Source organism: Panthera uncia (genome assembly GCF_023721935.1).
Source record: "Panthera uncia isolate 11264 chromosome A3 unlocalized genomic scaffold, Puncia_PCG_1.0 HiC_scaffold_11, whole genome shotgun sequence".
Taxonomy (NCBI): Eukaryota; Metazoa; Chordata; class Mammalia; order Carnivora; family Felidae; genus Panthera; species Panthera uncia.
Window position 1 is genome coordinate 14,469,234 of NW_026057578.1, and position 17,744 is coordinate 14,486,977.

Here is a 17,744-nt window from a genome sequence, read left to right on the forward strand (position 1 = left end):
GGCTGGAGGCGGGAGAGGCGGGCGGCAGGCTGGGCTTAGCAGAATTGCTGCAGTAGCATTTCCAGAGCCTCACTCATTAGCCAAGCAGTGAATGGGCCTCCCCTCCCAGCGTGCCACCCTGCTGGCCCAGAGAGTCCAACTTCAGCCACAGGAGGGCCCCACCCAGAACCTCATCGGGTCTGGGCGCCATCCCCTCCCTAGCAGGGCACTCAGAAGGCAGCATCTGCTGGAAGTGAGGTCTGAGTCTCATCCCCTTGGGTGAAACTTGAGGTCTCAAGTCTCATCCCCTTGAGGTCCTGAGCCCCCCCCCCCGAGATTCCTCTTGGGTCTTCTACCTCACCCCCTGCTTTCTGGAAAGGTTCAGATGGCCCAGAAGGCTTTGCCTGTGTCTCCATCCAGCCCCTCCCCCACCCCTCCCCTCACCCCCATCCTGTCCAGCCTCATGTCCCAAGCCCTGATTTCGTCAAATTGAACATGATGTCAAATTAGAGCCATCTCTGGGACAGGCCGAGAGAAGCTCCCAGTTTAATGAGGCAGCGTCGAAAATCAATAACTTAATTGCCGCTGTTTGATGGACTTTTATCCAATTTATACTCTCCCCAGCAGCCTACGTGCAGAGCGTGCGGAGCATGTGGAGAAGTGTGTGTGTGTGTGTGTGTGTGTGTGTGTGTGTGTGTGTGTGTGTTTCTGGGGGCAGGGACAGTCTGGGCACCTAGGGGGAGGGGCGAGGAGGGCAGGAGGGCCCATAGCCAACTACTTTCCAAAGGGAAAGCTGGGCCCTGCCATCCTCCTGCCCCAGATCCAAATGACACTGGCCTCTGAGCCCCAGGGAACTTGGTTATCCTCTGGGCTGCCCCAACTCTCATCGGGTTGGAGGGGGAGGAAGGGAGGAGAAAGAGAATTCCCTTGAGAAATCAGGAGGGGCTGGGGTGGGTAGGGAGACCCCTGCTTTGTGAGTCAGGTGCCTGGTTTCCAGTCCTGGCTCTAACCCTGACCCTTATGGCCTTAACTGATGAAGATGACCATTGCCACCACCCACTGAGAGACCGAGCCTAGTCTGCCCTGAGAGTTTGAAATGCATTCCCTCGACGTTAAGAACCAAGGACTACCCCCATTTGCTGACGAGGAAACAGATTCAGAGAGGCTGCCTTCCTACAGCTGGGAGCCACCAAAGGGAGATTTGAATCTTGCTCTGATTCCATGGTCATGCTTGAGCCACAGGAAGGCCCCAGATCAGGAAGCGGGTTGGGAGTCGGTGTGGGGATGGGGACTGTGAGGGGACTGGCCATGACCTCCAGCCCGCATCTCCTCCCCCAGCTTCCCTGGGGTGGGGAGGACAGGCACAGCGGCCCCCGGGTGACCCCCCGTCTCTCTTGGTCCCCCGGGCCCAGGCACGTCGGTGATGCAGGTGATGGCCTCGGATGCGGATGACCCCACGTACGGCAGCAGCGCTCGGCTGGTGTACAGCGTGCTGGACGGCGAGCACCACTTCACCGTGGACCCCAAGACCGGTGAGGGGCGGGGCCAGGCCAGAGGGGCGGGGCCTGGGCGCACTCGGAGGAGGGGCGTGAGAGGGCGGGGCCAGAGGGCGGGCCAAGGTCTGCGATGGCTGGAGCGGGAGGCGTGTTGCCTGTTCCAGGGTTGCAGAGAGGGAAGGACGGCCAGACAGAAAGAGCGAAGGGCTGAGGGACAGAAAAGAATAGGCCTGGGGGCGCCGGCAAGACTGGCAGAGAAACAAAGAAGCAGGATGCGGCCACATGGGGCGCCCTGAAAGGACTTCGGAGGTCCGAACTGAGCGGCCCTCGTGTCCTTGGTGCCAAACTGAGGCTAGTGTGGTCTGCAGCCCTTAGGGGGCCGGTCGTACGTGTATTCGGGGGAATCAGCTGGTGGAGGGCATCTTTGCAGCAGTTGTGAGCGCTCTGTTCAAAGGGCAGTTGTTACGGATCTGTTGGGAGGACCCCGTTGGAGAAGAATGACTTCCTGGCTTCTTCTCCCTCCCCCAGCACCACCAAACACAGCCCCCACTTACTTCGTCTGAGGTTAGAACCCGATGACGTCTCTGAGGGGCCTTGCCAGAGTGGCAGGGAGGGCAGAGGAGGAGAGGCCCAGACCAGAGAAGCCCTGCGCCGAGGTCACACAGCGGGGCGGGGCTGCGGGCGCCCAGCGGGGTGTTCTCCGTGCGCCCGCGGGGGGAGGGGCAGCGCAGGGGCGACGGCTGGAGACGAGACGCGGCAGCCCCGGATGTTTACCTGGTGCCGTCTTGGGACTCACAGTCCGGCGGGGGCTGGGGCACACGCACGAGCAGTTGGGATGCAAAGTTGTGGAAGGTGGGGGCAGCTGATCCCCCAAAGGCTCAGAAAGTGCGGTCCTGACCGCGATTCAGAGAGGGGCATTCTAGGCAGCGGGCATGGTGCGGGCAAAAAACTCGGAAGGGAAAGAACAGCCTGAGGCATGAGGGGAATTGTAAGCAACTCAGGACTGGGGAAGCAGGCAGGCTGAGATGTGACGTGGGCTGGCTGGCAGGGGCCCGACTGGGCCCAGTCAGTATAAGCCAGGCTCAAGACCTTGGATTTTATTCTAAGGGTAGTGGGGGAGGGTGTATGTGCTTGATGGATCTGGGTTTTGGGTTTTTGTTTGTGTGTTTGTTTTCTTGGGGTCGGGGGTTAAGGATTCCAGGCTATGAGCACAGTTATAATTGTATTATCTCACACATAGTATCTTTGTCATTTTTTTTCTCCTTGCAAAAGTAATACATTTTAGGAAACATTCCTACATTTAAAAATGTTAAAAAAAAAAAAAGGAAGAAAGAAGAAAAGGAAAAAGAAAACAAAATTCCTACCCTTATCTCCAGTAATTGCGGCCCAAAGGTAGCCACTTGGTGTATATATCTTAGGAGATTTTGGACTCACTCACTTGAAAAATATTAAGTTTTTTTAATAGGTAACACATTTCAAGGTTCAAAACTCAAAAAGTAGTCCAAACAGATATTTAGTGGAAATTCCTCACCCCTTCCAGTCCCCCAGCCGCCCAGTCTGTGTCCCCAAGGCAACCAATGTAATTTTCTTGGATATCTTTCCTAGAGCTATTCTATGCATGTACAAGAAAATAGGTACATGTATTTGTTTTATTTTTCTATACAAACGGTAGCGATAAACACACACTATACACACTGCTTGCCTTTTTCACTTAACAATCCATCTTGAAGATTATTCTGTATCAGTACATAAAGAGCTTCCTCATTCTTTTATTTAACAGCTGTTGTGGATACACTAAAATTTATTTCACCAGTCCCCTATTGATGGACACTTACGCTGTTTCCAATCTTTTGCTACAACGAACAATGCTACAGTGAATAACCTCATACATATATCATTTCGTGCTTGTGTGAGTGTATCTGCAGGATAATTTCGGGGAAGTGGAGAAGCTGGGTCAAAGAGCACACGCATTTGGAGTCTGGATAGATAATGCGCCGAGATGTACCAGATTACACTCCCGCGAGCCACATAGGAAGGCACCTGTTTCCCCTCCTCCTCCCCAACGCTCCGGGTTCATTGATGACTTTTAGGCAGGGAAGTGACATGCTCAGGTTTTCATTTTAACAAGATCCCTCGGGCTGCTCTCGGTAGCATGGCTCAGAGGCAGGAATTGAATTCAGGGAGACTCAGTAGCCCGGGGTGCCCAGCAGAGAGCCCCAAAGGACAAACACCAAGGTCTGTGCCTTTTCTCAGCCCCTACCCAGGCTCCTTAACCTGCTCCATCCAGTTAGGGAGCCAGAGATGACACAGGATTGGTGGTGAGGGTTAGTTGAGATGCGGAGGAGGGAGAATGAGGGATGACAGTGAGATCCTGCCCAGGGCAAACCTTGGGGACCTGGATGAATGTAGGGGACTAGATTGAGGGGTTCCCACCTTTGGGTCTTGGGATGGGAAGGGGCCCCATCTACAGCAACAGAAGGAGGAATGTGGATTAAGAAAACTAGGAGCAGAAGAATGAGTGAATGTGCCCTGGGATCTGGTGCAGAGCTAATTAATTCCATTTTAACCATAGTGGCTTTAAGATGAGCGAAGGGAGGAAAGAAACATTTAGAACATCTAGGAGGCCGTCCGAAATATGGGCCCAGAGCTCTCTGAATAGCCGGGGCTCTTTAAGCTTTGGTCTCCCATGCACACAAGAGGGATAATAAATTCTCATCTCACATGATTACTGTGAGGGTCCAACGGGAGAGTTCCTTCACTCACTCAACAGCTCTTTGTTGAGTGCCTACTAAGTGCCTGGCTCTAAGCATATGGCAGGAGGCAAATCTAAGACCCTACCCTCCAGGAGCTTTCATCCAAGGAGGGAATACAGACAGTAAGCATATCAATGTGTAACAGAACGTCAGGTAGCAACAAGACACAGAAAGCAGGGTAAGGGGATTGACTTAGCTGAAGAAATCAGGACAGGCCTTTCTGGGGAGGTGACCTCGGGCAGAGACGCAAGTGAAGTGAGGGTATGAGTGTCTAGGAGGGAGCGTGCAGGCCAAGGGAGCAGCAAGCATACGAGGTGCTCGGCGCAGTATCTGCTACCTGCCCATACACCGAGGGGCTGCTGCTGCTGCTGAAGCCTTCATTCATTCAGCCCGATGAGGGGGCCTTAGAGTTGATCCCCTTTCAGAAAGAGAGGAAGAGACTGGAGGTGGAAAGAAGGGAGGGGCCGGGATGGAGTCTGGGAGGTGGCAGGGGTGAGCAGTTGGAAGACCAGACTCCAAGACGGTGAGGACGGCCAGGTTGTAAGCCAGAGCATGGAAGAGGGTGGCAAGTGGGAGGCGGTGGGGCCCAGGGGGCGGGGCAGGAAGGGCTCCCAAGAGGCCAGCAAGCGGGCACCAGGCTAGGAAGGTGAGGCATCGCACACGAGCTCCCATCCTAGGGTCCTCAACTTGCTCAGTTGGAGAAGGTCTTTGCTGACATTTCCCAGGAAGGACCAGACTCCCCTCCCCCGCCCCCCACCTACCCTTGCCTTCAGCCCCACTGCAGGAGCCGCCCTGGTGCCATTCCCAGCCCGAGCTCCATTTCCCCAGCCAGGAATATTCCGCTGATGCGGGTCTATATTTAGCAGCTGCTGCGAGGTACAGTCTGTTCTCGCTGTGCAGATAGCAGGGAGCAGAGCCGGAACGGGCCCTGAGAGGAAGGTGTGAGGGAAAGGAGGAGGCGGGGTGCCATGAGGCCGAGTGCCAGAGGAGGAATTAACTTGTGTGTTTTAAAGGCCAGGCCTGCCAGCAAGCCCCCCACAGGGGCTACGGGGATGGCATTTGTGGGCTAATGAGGCATCGCTTGGGCTCCAGGGCCCCTTCTGCAGAATTTGGAGGGGACAGCAGGGGTGGCGAGGACGACAGCTGGAACTGGGGGCGATGGGTGAGGACAAGGCTGCAGGGAGCCGTGGCCAGGTTCTAATTCCCAGCCCCCTCCACTACCACCGCCCCCACAGGAATAGCAAGGCTCTCTCAGAGACTTCAAGATACCTGCTGAAAAGTCTCAGCTGGGGCCAGACATGTCTGTTTTCCTGGGATGAATGAAACAAACCTTTGCTGAGCACCTTCTAAGTGCCAGATCCTTGGGTCAGGATGATAAACTAAATCTGGTTTCTGCCCCCACGGGGCTTTTGTTCCAACAGAGAAGCCAGAGACCAACAGACAATGCCACCCAGACAGTGAGAGGGGGGACAGAGGGTCCGTGGCCGTAGGTCAGGCAGTCCAGATGTTTACTGAACACCTACTATGTGCCAGACCCGATAGGTAAGATGATGAACAAGGCCAGTATGAACCTCTGCCCTCATGGAACTTATTTATCGGGTACCCAAATCCAGGGCTTGAGGAGTGGGGGGATCATCAAGGCATCCCCGGAATGTGAGACCTGTCACTGACAACTTTGTCTCATTGAACCGTAGCCCCATTTTATAGAATAGGAAGCTGAGGCTCAGGGGGACTCAAGAACTTGCTCAAGGTCAGATAGCATGTAAATGGTGGAAAGAAGACTCAAACCAGTCTGTCTGACTCCAAAGTCCCTCCTTTTTGTACTGCCTCATATGTGACTGTGTGGCCCTTATGCATAGTAGGTCCTCAATAAGTAGTAAGTAGCATAGTAGGTCCTCAGTAAGTAGATCTAATGAATGAGTGAACGAAGGGACTTACCGAGCCAGAAGGTTTCAAGAACGACTGTAGGGGCGCCTGGGTGGCTCAGTCAGTTAAGCGTCCGACTCTGGGTTTCAGCTCAGGTCATGATCTCACAGCTTTGTGGGTTCGAGCCCCACATCAGGCTCAGTGCCGGCAGTACAGAGCCTGCTTGGGATTCTCTCTCTCCCTCTCTAGCTGCCCTTCCCCCACTGGTGCTGTCTCTGTCTCTCTCAAAATAAATAAATAAAAATAAAAATAAACGAACGACTGCATGGGCTGATTTGGGACTTTTCCCCCAGAGCCGGGGGAAAAGGCACCAGCCTCCAGGGTGCTCCTCCCAGCATCAGAAGGTGGAAAGTGGGGAGCGGAACATAGCAGGTAACAAAATATGCCGTCAATTCCTCCCACCCCTCTAGATAAAGTGACTTTGCCACTGCTCCTATCGAGAGGGGAAGTCTTGAGGGGTGCCTGGCTGGCTGAGTCTGTACAGCTTGAGACTCTTGATCTCAGAGTCATGAGTTTGAGCCCCTCGTTGGGCTTACTTAAAAAAAAACAAAAGAAAAAAAGAGGTAGAGTCTTGAATCTGGGAGCAGAGACTGTGTTCTGCCAAGTTCCAGATTAGACCTTAGGAGACCTTGTGGCCTTCACTCTTCCTCTTCGAAGACCACCATCTAAGGAAGCTAGCCGGGCTGCTAGAGACAGGAGAAGCCCCAGCTGACAGCCAGGACCAGCTGCCACATGTATGAGGCATGAGGCCACATTGGGCCTTTCAGGCAGCTGATGAGCCAGTGAAACGCGGCTGCACGAGTGAGCCCAGGAGAGGAACAGGCCCGGGAACGTGATTTCTCCATCAGCTATCTACGGCTGTATGACAAACTGCCCCCAAACATAGTGACTTCAAGCAGCAACAGTTTATTATTGGTCATAATTCTGTGCGTTGGCTGGGCAGTTCTTTTGCTGGGGTCACTCGTGTGGCAACAGTCAGCGGGCCAGTCAGCTGGGACAGCTGGCATGGCTGGGCCCCTCCCTCCGTGTGGCCTTTCCTCCTGGGCTTTTTTCCAGCACAGTGGTCTGGGGGTTCCAAGAGGACAGGCCCCCAGCACACAAGGGCTGGTCGAGCCTCCGCTTTTGTCACACTCGCTGATGTCACGTTGGCCAAAGCAGGCTGCGTGGCCAAGAGTCCGTGTGCGAGGCGGTGACCCAAGGGTGTGCGTGGCAGCTGGTGTGCTTTAGGGGGAGCACTGCAACCTACCGCTGGGTGTGATCCCAGGGCTGGGTCTAGAGGCAGCAGAGCCGCTGGGTACCCACCTCCTAGTCTCCCAGAGATGACAGCTGATCATCTACGTGCCTTCGTGACCAGTTTCCAAGTGAAAAGAGTTTAGTGTCCCCACGTCCTCTGGAGCTAGAAGTGGCAGGGGCAGCAAGGAGTCCACCCATGGGGGTGGACCTCGGCCAGAGCCTAGCCCTCAGCCCCACTCATGAGCTTTTGGAGCACGAGCTCACAGATGCTCGGCGGCCCCGAACCCCAACACCCCTCTACATTCAGTGAGGTCCTGGATGCAAAGCGAATGCACACAGCTTAGCAGGCGGTAAGGGCTCCACTGCTCAGCTCCCTTCTGGGCCCCTCTGACTGGTGCACTCAGGGAGCGCCTGTCTCTGGCCCAGTGGCCATGCCACCATCGGTCTGTCTGCTGTCCCCTTTCCTCCCTCCCACCACCTTTCTTCACCCCTTCCCAGCGCTGTGACTCCGTTGCCTGTCTCGGTTGTTCTCTGCCTTTCTTTCCCCACTCCGTTCTTTCTCTCCCTGCTCCTCTCTCTCCAGGCCTTTGGCTTCCCGTTCTCTCTCCATGTGTCATCCTGAGTGTGCATTTCTCTCTGCTTGACCACTCCCCTCTTTTCCTCTCTCTTTCTGGGCTCCTTAGGTCTCCCTCACTGTCTGTTCCCTGGTCACAAAGGCACTGTCCCCAGTGCCTGTCTCTCTCGTCTCTTCCCTCCTGCCTCTCACTAGGTTCCTCTCCATCTCTCTTCCCCAGGCCCCCGTGTCTTTTCTGTCTCTTCTCTCTCGTCTTCTGCTCTTTCCCTCCTTCCAGCCCCCCGGGGCAGACAGCACTGGTGGGCCCACCTTCCCCGTTCAGTCCCCGCCATCTGGGGCTGCAGAGCCTCAGCGGACAGACCAGGAGAGGCCCCGGGCCCTCCCCTCATCACCAGAAGGTCGCCCTGTTCCCAGTCCCAGTGTCCGGGCGCAGCACCTGGGGCGGGTCAAGGAGGGCCTGCTCTGACCAGAATTGGGGTTGGTGGGGCGGCTGCTGCTACTGACCTCTAGTGGGTAGCATTATGCCACCCAAAGCGGCCATCGCGCCAAGGTTGAGAATTCCCGTTCTTTGGGGAGGTATTGTATTTGTCCCATTTTACAGATAAGGAGGTTCAGAGGAAGGGATTTGCCCAAGATCACATGGCCAACAAAGGGCAGATCTGGGATTTATCCCAAGTTCAGCTGCTTCTAAGACCCCTCTGACCTGGGGAAGAACCATTCTCAGAGGGGTCATCAGCAGGGAGCCTATTGAGGGGACTGGGAGGCCGCCGATGGAGGGTCTGCACGGCTCTTATCAGACAGACAACACATTTTCCGTATCTCCGTGCGATCCCATAAATGCAGGGCCACCTCCTAGATGCCCTCCCCCTGGCTCCCCCAGCCACACGTACAAATGCACACATACGCTGCAACCTCTCCCCTCGTTCCGTTGCCTGTATTGGAGTCTGGGGGCTGTCTGGGGACATCAGGAGCCGGAGATTGGGTTTTATGGGGCGCATCGCGGGGCTGCTGGTGCATGACTCCACCTGGCGCTCAGGCCCCGGGCACCACCTGTCACCACCTGGTCCTCGGCAGGTTGGAGTGAGTGGCGGGGGAGGCTCTGAATGCCTCATCGACTCTCCCCTCCACCTTGGGCTCCCACTGGCAGGGAGACAAGAAGCCCGGCCTTCCGCTCGGCAGAATTAATCCTGCGGTCACCCCCATTCCTGCGGCCCCTGCCCCTCTTGCACTGACAGCTTGAAGGATCACCTGATCAGTGATCAGCTAGTGCCTGGACAGAGCATCTAGGGCCGGGCCAGGGCACAGGGACCCCAGGGCTGACTCCGGGGTGGAGAGGGGTGTGTGAAAATAAGAGTGCGCACTTGTAGCTGTGAGGGTGCACGTGCGTGGGCGTGTATGCGATCTCACGTAGGTTCTTGCGTGCGCTCTTATGTAAGTGTATGGGACGTACCCGGTGTGTGAATCTGGGTGAGTCGGTTCCCTGTAACACTCCGCGAGCCGCTGCTCCTTGCCTGGCTCTGGTGAGCGCCACCGACAGATGAAGAGCACATCTGTTTGAGCAGGTGTGAGTGCGAGTTATCTGTACGAGCACATCTGCGCGAGCGCGTGGGGGAGCGTGTGCCCTCGTGCGCGCCGGCCGCTGGGCCTGCTTCTGGACATTGCCACCTCCGTGTCTGCCGCGCTCCCCTCCTGAACTTGCCCGAGCCGGGCCGCTGCCCGTGGCGGGGTCTCCGTGTTAGCAGCCAGCTCGTGGTGGGGGGGGGGGGTGCGCATCTGTGACCTCACTCTTCACTCACCCACAGGCGTGATCCGGACGGCCGTGCCCGACCTCGACCGCGAGAGCCAGGAGCGCTACGAGGTGGTGATCCAGGCCACAGACATGGCGGGCCAGCTGGGCGGCCTCTCGGGCTCCACCACCGTCACCATTGTGGTCACCGACGTCAACGACAACCCACCCCGCTTCCCACAGAGTGAGTGAGGCCTTCCCAGGGGGACACAGTCACATCTGCATCTGCCCGGTAGACGCCCAGCACCTCTCCCGTCCGGCTGCCGTGGCGGGGGTGCTGGGGGTCTCCGTTCTTCCTTCCAGGCCACCAAGCGACCACATGACCTCATGCTTCTCCTTCGGCTTCGGCCAAAGGAAGGACTGGAATCTGTCTGTCCCGCCAAGTCACCCACTTACCCCCAGGCCCCCGCCCATCGTGCTTCTTGCAAAGGAAGCCCTCAGAGTTGTCTGATTTCCCACGCGGCCACATAACCTTGCTTCCTGCCGAGGCTGAGCCCCATCCGTCCACCTGCTCCAGCCCCTCGCTGGCCCGACCGCACACCCCACTCTGCTTATTCCATGTGATGTGCCGCAGACCCAAGTTTGCAAAGGGTAGGACTGGTGGGGGACACGGGGGTACAGACAGCGACTGCAGCCAGACCCAGGCCGAGGTCCACCCACGCTGCATGGAGAAGCTGAGGTCCGGGGTGACAGGCCCGTCCCCACAGTGAGCCCAGAGGACAGGACCCTGTTCTGAATTCTTTCCGCTCTCCGCCTCTCCTGGCACAACCGGGGATGGGAGGGTGGCTCTCTGGCCGAGTCCCTCACCCCCCCATCAGCCCAGCCAGCCCCTCTGTCCAGGCCTCGGCTGGGAGCCGCACTGGGGAAGCTGCCGAAGCTGGCAGAGACTAAATGCCGCGGGGAGCCGGGCTGATCCCTATCGGAGAGTCATTACTTGAGGTCTGCTGCTCTCACATTAGGCCCGCCACAGGGGACTGACCCCCGCGAGATAAGAGAATCCAATCCCTTAGCTGAGAGCGCACCATCATCAGGGCCTAGCGCCTCGGCCCAGACTCAGAGTGGGGTGGGCAGAGCCGGGAGCCAGCTCTGTGTCGCCCGGGGGGGGGGCCAGGGAGCCCCGTGCGGAAACTGGCCCGCCCACTCCCCCGGCCCAGCCGCACTGCTGATGGGGGCGCTTGGAGGCAGCGTGGGGACGGGTGGGGACCTCCCAGTCTCATGCCCAGTTGTGCGGGGCTCTGTGCCAGCTCTGAGCTGCAAGCAGTGGGGCAGAGCAGAGGAGAGGGCCCCCGGGCCCCCGGAAGACTCTTGTCTACTCATTCGCTTATTCATTCTTTCTCTCTTTTGAACATTTCTCTGTTGTGAGCCATGCACCCAAACGGGAGGGTGTAAAATATAAATGGCCCGTTTGGCAAATAATTCTAAAGCGGACACTTCCCGCAACCACCCTTGAAGACCACCCCCCCCCGAAGCCTCCATGTGCCTTTCCTGATCATAACTCACCCCCACACCCCCTCCTCCAGAGTTAACCACCATCTGCTTTTGTGATTTGCCACCTCTTTGCTTTGGAGTCACTTGACCTATACACGCATCACCTGACATCCCTCCTTAAGTTCACCTGTTTTTTTTAACCTTATATAAACAGAATCCTACCATATAACCTAGTTGTGTCTTGCTTCCCCCACCCCCCCCCTTAAAATTCGTTTGTCATGCTTGTGGCTATAATGTATTCATTTTCATTGCTGGATCGTGTTCCACCATGTACCCATTCTATGTCGAAGGACATTTGGTTTGTTTCCAGTTTGAGGCCATTATGAAGGATACTGCTGCATACATTGCTGTACCTCGCTGAACATCTCCACGTCGCGTGTTGCGCGCATTTCCCCAGTGTATGTACAGAGGAAGAGGGGAATAGCTGCCTCGTGGGATGTACTCATCTTCAGCTTTACTAAACGAAGCCAGACTGTTCCCCCCACGAAAAAATGCACGCATCCGCTGTAGGACATCCTCACCACCACTTGCTATTGTCAGACTCTTGAATCCGGGTTAGCCCGGCGAGCATAGACGAGTAACTCCTGCTCCTTTCCGTTCATTCACTCCCTAGTCACTCACACATTTCATTTATGTGACAGTTTGGTGTTCTGCCAGGCTTCGAGGACGCCTGATGAATAAGAGATACGGTTCCTGCCTCCCAGGAGCTCACACCCCAGACAGAGGAGAGAGGAGAGGGCGGGGAGAGAACAGGCAGAAAGGGAGAGGGAAATGAGGGAAGCCTTACACGAAGTGGGATGAGCTTGGTGGCCCTGGGGCACAGGAGCAGAGCTTAGAGGTTAGTCTGAGAAGGCTCCCTGGAGGAGGGAACGTTCAGGAAGACTGAAGGAAGGGTAGGAATTGGGGAGGGCGCAAGAGAAGGGAAAGGAGAGGGAGATAAGGCATTACAAGTACCTCCGGGAGGTCTGGGCTCGGGGAGAGGGAGGCTGAGGCTGCAGACTTGGGTAGGGGCCAGGCAGCAAGCGTCCTGTGGGGCAGGCCGAAGGTCTTGGACATCCTCACCTCAGGGCAGCGGGAGCTATGGAAGGGATTCAAGCAGGGGAGTGGCACCATCAACCTGTTTTAGACAGAGCCCCGCGCCGGCTGTTGTGTGAGAATGAATCAGAGGCCGCCGTTTCACACAAGTCATCCAGGCTTGGGGACTCCAAGAGGCACATCCCCAGCTCCACGGCCCCTGCGTCACCTGCACTGGCCCATCATTTAGCAAATGACCCTCATCTCGGCCTCAACTCTGGGACAAGAGCAGGGTACTGCTTGTGTCCCATCTGACCTCATTTCTTCTTGTTTCTGCTCTGCTTCTCCCCTCCAGCCACAACGGCCATCTTGCCATTCTTCAAACACGCCAGGCATTTACACCCACCTCAGGGCCTTTGCACCTGCCATTCCCTCTGTCTGGAATGCTCTTTCCCAAATATCTGCTTGGCCTACTCCCTCACCTCCCTCAGACTTTTGCAAAAATGTCATCTTCCCCGGGAGCCTTTCTTGATTCCCCTATTTAAAACTCCACACACACCCTCATCGGTATTCTCCATTCCCCTTCCCCTACTTTATTTTTCTCCAAAGCACCTATCACCGTTTGATATACTGCCTGTTTTACTGATGTGATTGTTTGTGTCTTTCTCTTCCTGTTTAAGAGGAAGGCACTGAGAGCTGGGATTTGGGTCTGTTTTGCTTGTTGCCATAAGCCTGGTGCCTAGAACTGCATCTGAGATGTCACAGGTGCTTAACAAATCTGTGGAAATGAAGGAATCAATGTCATGAACACCAACGGCAACAGAAAAATCAGCATGAAGCCCCACTACTGTAATATAGTTTGTTCCCGTTATCGAGCAGCCACCATGGGCCAGGCTCTGTACTAAGCACTTTTCATGCCCCATCATCTCAGTTAATCGGGATAATGGCAGTGCTGTTAGGAAGACACTATTATTATTTCCATTCTACAGATGAGGACACCAAGGCTGAGGATTACACAGCCAGGGCTGACTCCAGAGCCTGGGCCTTGACCGCTGTGCTCCTCTGTGCCCCTCGTGGGCAGATGGGGAAACCGAAGCCCTCCAATCTGCAGGCACTTTCCCTAACCAAACAGCAAATAAACCCAGGGTCAGAATGAGGACCCTCCTCTTTGCACTGCCCGCTTGGGAGCCCCTTGCAGACACTGTCCTCCCTGGAGCCCATCTGGACCCCCCCTCTCCTGTCCCCTAAAGCTGGTGGAAGTCAGGGTAGGGGCTCCTCCCCATCCCTGTTCACAGCTGTGTCCCCTACAGAGATGTACCAGTTCAGCATTCAGGAGTCGGCCCCCATCGGCACGGCTGTGGGACGAGTGAAGGCCGAGGACTCAGACGTGGGCGAGAACACAGACATGACTTACCACCTCAAGGAGGAGAGCGGCAGCGGCGGCCACGTGTTCAAGGTCACCACGGACAGCGACACTCAGGAGGCCATCATTGTAGTGCAGAAGGTGTGCCCCACCCCCCCACCCCCCCCCAACCCCCGCCTGCCGCCTCGAGGGACAGGGGAGGCAGACCCAGGGTGGCCAGGTCTGGGAGGCCTCCGAGCAGCCAGACAGCCCCACCCCACTCGGCTCCAGAGATGAGGTCGCTCCAGAGACCGAGGACCAGCCTGGGGAAACAGTGATGGTACCGGTCCCATTTTACAAATGAGAAAACGAGGCCCAGAGAGGATACGCGGCCTGTGCAGGTTGCACAGCTAGTTACACGAGCCAGGATTCAAACCAGATTTGGCTGTGTGCTCGTGTAATCACTGCCACGGGCTCCTTTGAGTCCACACCCTTCACTCTCATCATTTCCTTTAATTCTCGTGTTTCCCTCTGAAGAGACTTCAGTCCTTCGGCCCATTTTTGCCAGTGAGAAAACAGAGGCTCAGAGAGGTAAAAGGGCTGGCCCAGGGTCACACCAGGAGGGGGCAGAGTCCGGATTTGAACCCCCGGTTGGTCTGGTCACTCCAGGATGGGATGCTCGCTCCCTGCCCTTGTCCAGAAGCTAGCTCTCCCCCCCCCACTCAGCCAGATTGTGTCGCCCTAAATCTGCTGCTGTCAGCCTGGGTCCTGCCTTCTGGGACCCACAGCAACACCTGCCCCGAGGGCCCTTCTTTCACTCAATGAGCATCTAATGACCTGCTCCCTACCTGGCCTCCAGGGTGTGAAAAGAGAAGACCCCCAGTTTCTCCAGCTACTTCCCATAAGATTAAAATATAATAGCTATCACTACTAATAATAAAGTGTAGACTGTGTGCTAGGCACTTTTCAACTGCTTTTCATGTATTAACTTATTCGATCCCTAGGGTACTATTATTGCCCGTTTTATAGATGAGAAACTGAGGCCATGAAAATTCAATAATCTGCATCCAAGGTCACGTACCTTGCAGAGCAGAGTAGGGCTATGAGCCCAGGCAGTCTGGCTCCAGAATCCGCCCTTTTTTTTTAAATAATTTTTAAAGATGTTTTTATTTATTTGGGGCGGGGGGAGGGACAGAGAGAGAGGGAGACAGAGAATCCAAAATAGGACCCACGCTGTCAGCGTGAAGTCCGACATGGGGCTGGAGTCCACAAGCCATAAGATCATGACTGAGCCATCCAGGCACCCCACACTTTTTTTTAATGTTTATTTATGTATTTGGGGGGCAGGTGCAGAGAGAGAGGGGAGGGGAGAGAGAGAACCCAAGTAGGCTCTGTGCTGCCAGCACAGAGCCCGATGTGGGGCTCAGTCTCACGAACCCGGTAAGATCAAGACCTGAGCCGCAATCAGGAGTGGGATGCTTAGCCAACTGAGCCACCCAGGCGCCCCCAGAATCTACCCTTTTAAGCTTACATGGCTTTCAGTCTTCTGAGCTCCATTTGTCCTCACTGGAAGATGAGCCCATTTCACAGATGGGGACCAGCATCACAGAGCAGCAGAGTCAGGTCCCAAGTCCCGCCTCTGCATTTGCTCTCATCCCCAGGCTGCTCCTAATCCCCTCCCCCCATCCCGGGCCCCTCCCACCTGCTCCAGCCCTGGCGCCTGAGGCGTCTCTGTGGAGTCACGCTGGCTCGGGGAGCGGGGAGCGGAGCCCATGCCTGATTGATGGCCTGGCTCCAAAGCCCATCGCTCACTCACAGGCTCGGCTACCGCCAGCCTCCCTGCGTCCTGATTTCCCAGGCAACAGGACAGAGGACGGAGGTGGTCCTTTTGCTGCTGGAAAAGGTGCGGGGGCGGGGGGGGGGGGGGGGGATGTTCTGAGAGAAACGGAGGGTCTCTACGCCCGGGGCAGGTCCCCAGGAAGGTTACCCTTGCCACTCAGATAGCTCCCCCCACACTACTGAGGTGGCTCAGCTGCACCACTGTGATTTCTCTTTGCTGTAAGGCGTTGTCTTTAGAAGGCCGGAGCGGACACACAGCCCTGGAGCTCATTCATCAGAAGGTCACCCATTAGTACTCCCTGATGAGAAGCAAGGCTCAGCATGGGTTTAGCCAGATTTCCAAGGAAAGCTCTAAGGCAGCCTGGCTTATCAGGCTCAACTCACATTAGTTGCTGCCGCCTACACAGCACACCGGGGGAATGTCTCTTTAACCCTCACAACTGAGGCCCAGAGAGGCTAAACAGATTGCCCACAGACACACAGCTAGTCAGCCGCAGAACCAGTGCGCTGTCCTCTCCCGTGAGGAGGGGCCAGGACTCGAGAGCTGCGCTGGCCCCGGGTTTGAGTCCTGCCTCTGCCGGTGACTAAGTGACCTTGGGCGAAGTTACAGAGCCTTCTGGGCCTCCACGTGCTCCTGTGTAAAATGAGAGAATCACAACCCAAGCCTCTTAGGGATGTTGTAAAATTAGATGAGTTAATGTATTTAAAGCGCTGGTGCCTAGTAAGTGCTTCGTGAATTAATAAAATGAATCAAATGCCCCAACATTCTGTGCTGGGAGGCGGGAAGTGGCGGGGGGGGGGGGGGGGGAGTGGCCTTTAGCCCTGATGGGCTGTGTGTCCCTAGGCAAGACTGTCCCCTGCCGTCTCACTTTGCCCACCTGCGACCAGGGAAGGTTGGTCTGGCTCTCCAACCGCCGGTTCCTTGGTGCAGTCCATCACTCGGGCGCCCCGGCAGGGTCGACGTGACCTTGGGCCAGCCCCGCCCCCTCTGGGCCCGCCCCCCTCACCTCCTCTCCCGACGCGGACCCCACCCGGCCCCCTCACCCGCCCTCTGCTCCCTCCCCGCAGCGCCTGGACTTCGAGTCCCAGCCCGTGCACACCGTGGTCCTGGAGGCCCTCAACAAGTTCGTGGATCCCCGCTTCGCTGACTTGGGCACGTTCCGCGACCAGGCGATCGTGCGCGTGGCCGTGACCGACGTGGACGAGCCCCCCGAGTTCCGGCCGCCCTCCGGCCTCCTGGAGGTGCAGGAGGACGCGCAGGTGGGCTCCCTGGTCGGCGTGGTGACGGCGCGGGACCCCGACGCCGCCAACCGGCCCGTCCGGTGAGACCCCCGCCCGGGGCCACGCCTGCTGCCTGCTATCGCGCCACCGCCCCGCGGACGGACTGCGGGCACAGGGGGAGGGGCGGGGGGGGCGGGGAGAGAAGGAGGGTGGACACAGAGACCAAGGAAACAGGTGTGAGAACGGTCACCGAGAGGCAAGGGACTCAGGACAAGGAGGGAGACCCAGGAGCGACAGACGCCGCAGAGTGAACCGGGCTCAGCCCCTCTCCTCTGTCTATACTGGCTCCCTCGGTGCCCTCAGCCTATCCATCCACATGCCTATGACCCCCGATTCCACACTCTTGCTCACCTGGCCATCTGGCTCCCCAGGTCTCTCCACCCAAAGAAAACAAAAACATAAACACCCTAACGGTTGTTCACATCAAAAATGTTGGAGACCCCCTGACTCCCGCCTCTCTCTCACACCTCCCTCCGAACCACCGGCACGTCCCCGCCATCCCCACTTTAGCAGACTATCCAGAATCCGACCGCCTCTCTCCCCGTCTGCTGCTACCCCCATTCCTGCACTTCCCCCTACCCCGCGCTGGTCTCCCTGCTCCTGCCCCGCCCCCTCTTTAATCGGGAACTGGCCCGGGAGGCTCACGATCCTGCCCAAACAGAAATCAGAGCACCGCCCTCCTCTGCTCAGAGCGTCCCCACCCCCCAACCACCACCCAGAGGCGCCCATCTGGCTCAGAATAAAAGACCAAGCTCTCACAATGACCCCCAGAGCCATGAGCTCTGTACCCTCTCTGACCCTTGCTCCCATGGCCCTGCTTCCTAGTTCTCTGCTCAGCCACACTGGCCCCCTCACAGCCCCACAGATGTACCGAGCTCACTTGGCCTCCGGGCCCTTTGTGACTGTTGATTCCTCTGCTTAGAATGTTCCCCTCGTTAGTACCCCCGCAATCTGTCGTCCTACTTCCCCCGGGTCTTTGCTCGACACCCCCCCAAACCCCAGCCCCACCGCATCACGATCTAACATGCCGCCT

The 17,744-nt window shown here is 56.9% G+C and overlaps 1 protein-coding gene across 1 annotated transcript in view; it reads left to right on the plus strand.

Annotated features, from left to right (window-relative positions):
- The window catches only part of CDH22 (cadherin 22), a 66,608-nt gene that overhangs the window by 19,666 nt on the left and 29,198 nt on the right, over positions 1 to 17,744 (plus strand). The window contains exons 3-6 of the mRNA XM_049650651.1: positions 1,392 to 1,511; positions 9,764 to 9,931; positions 13,560 to 13,753; positions 16,499 to 16,752. Coding sequence (XP_049506608.1) covers positions 1,392 to 1,511; positions 9,764 to 9,931; positions 13,560 to 13,753; positions 16,499 to 16,752 — 736 coding nt within the window. The remainder of the gene's footprint in view (positions 1 to 1,391; positions 1,512 to 9,763; positions 9,932 to 13,559; positions 13,754 to 16,498; positions 16,753 to 17,744) is intronic.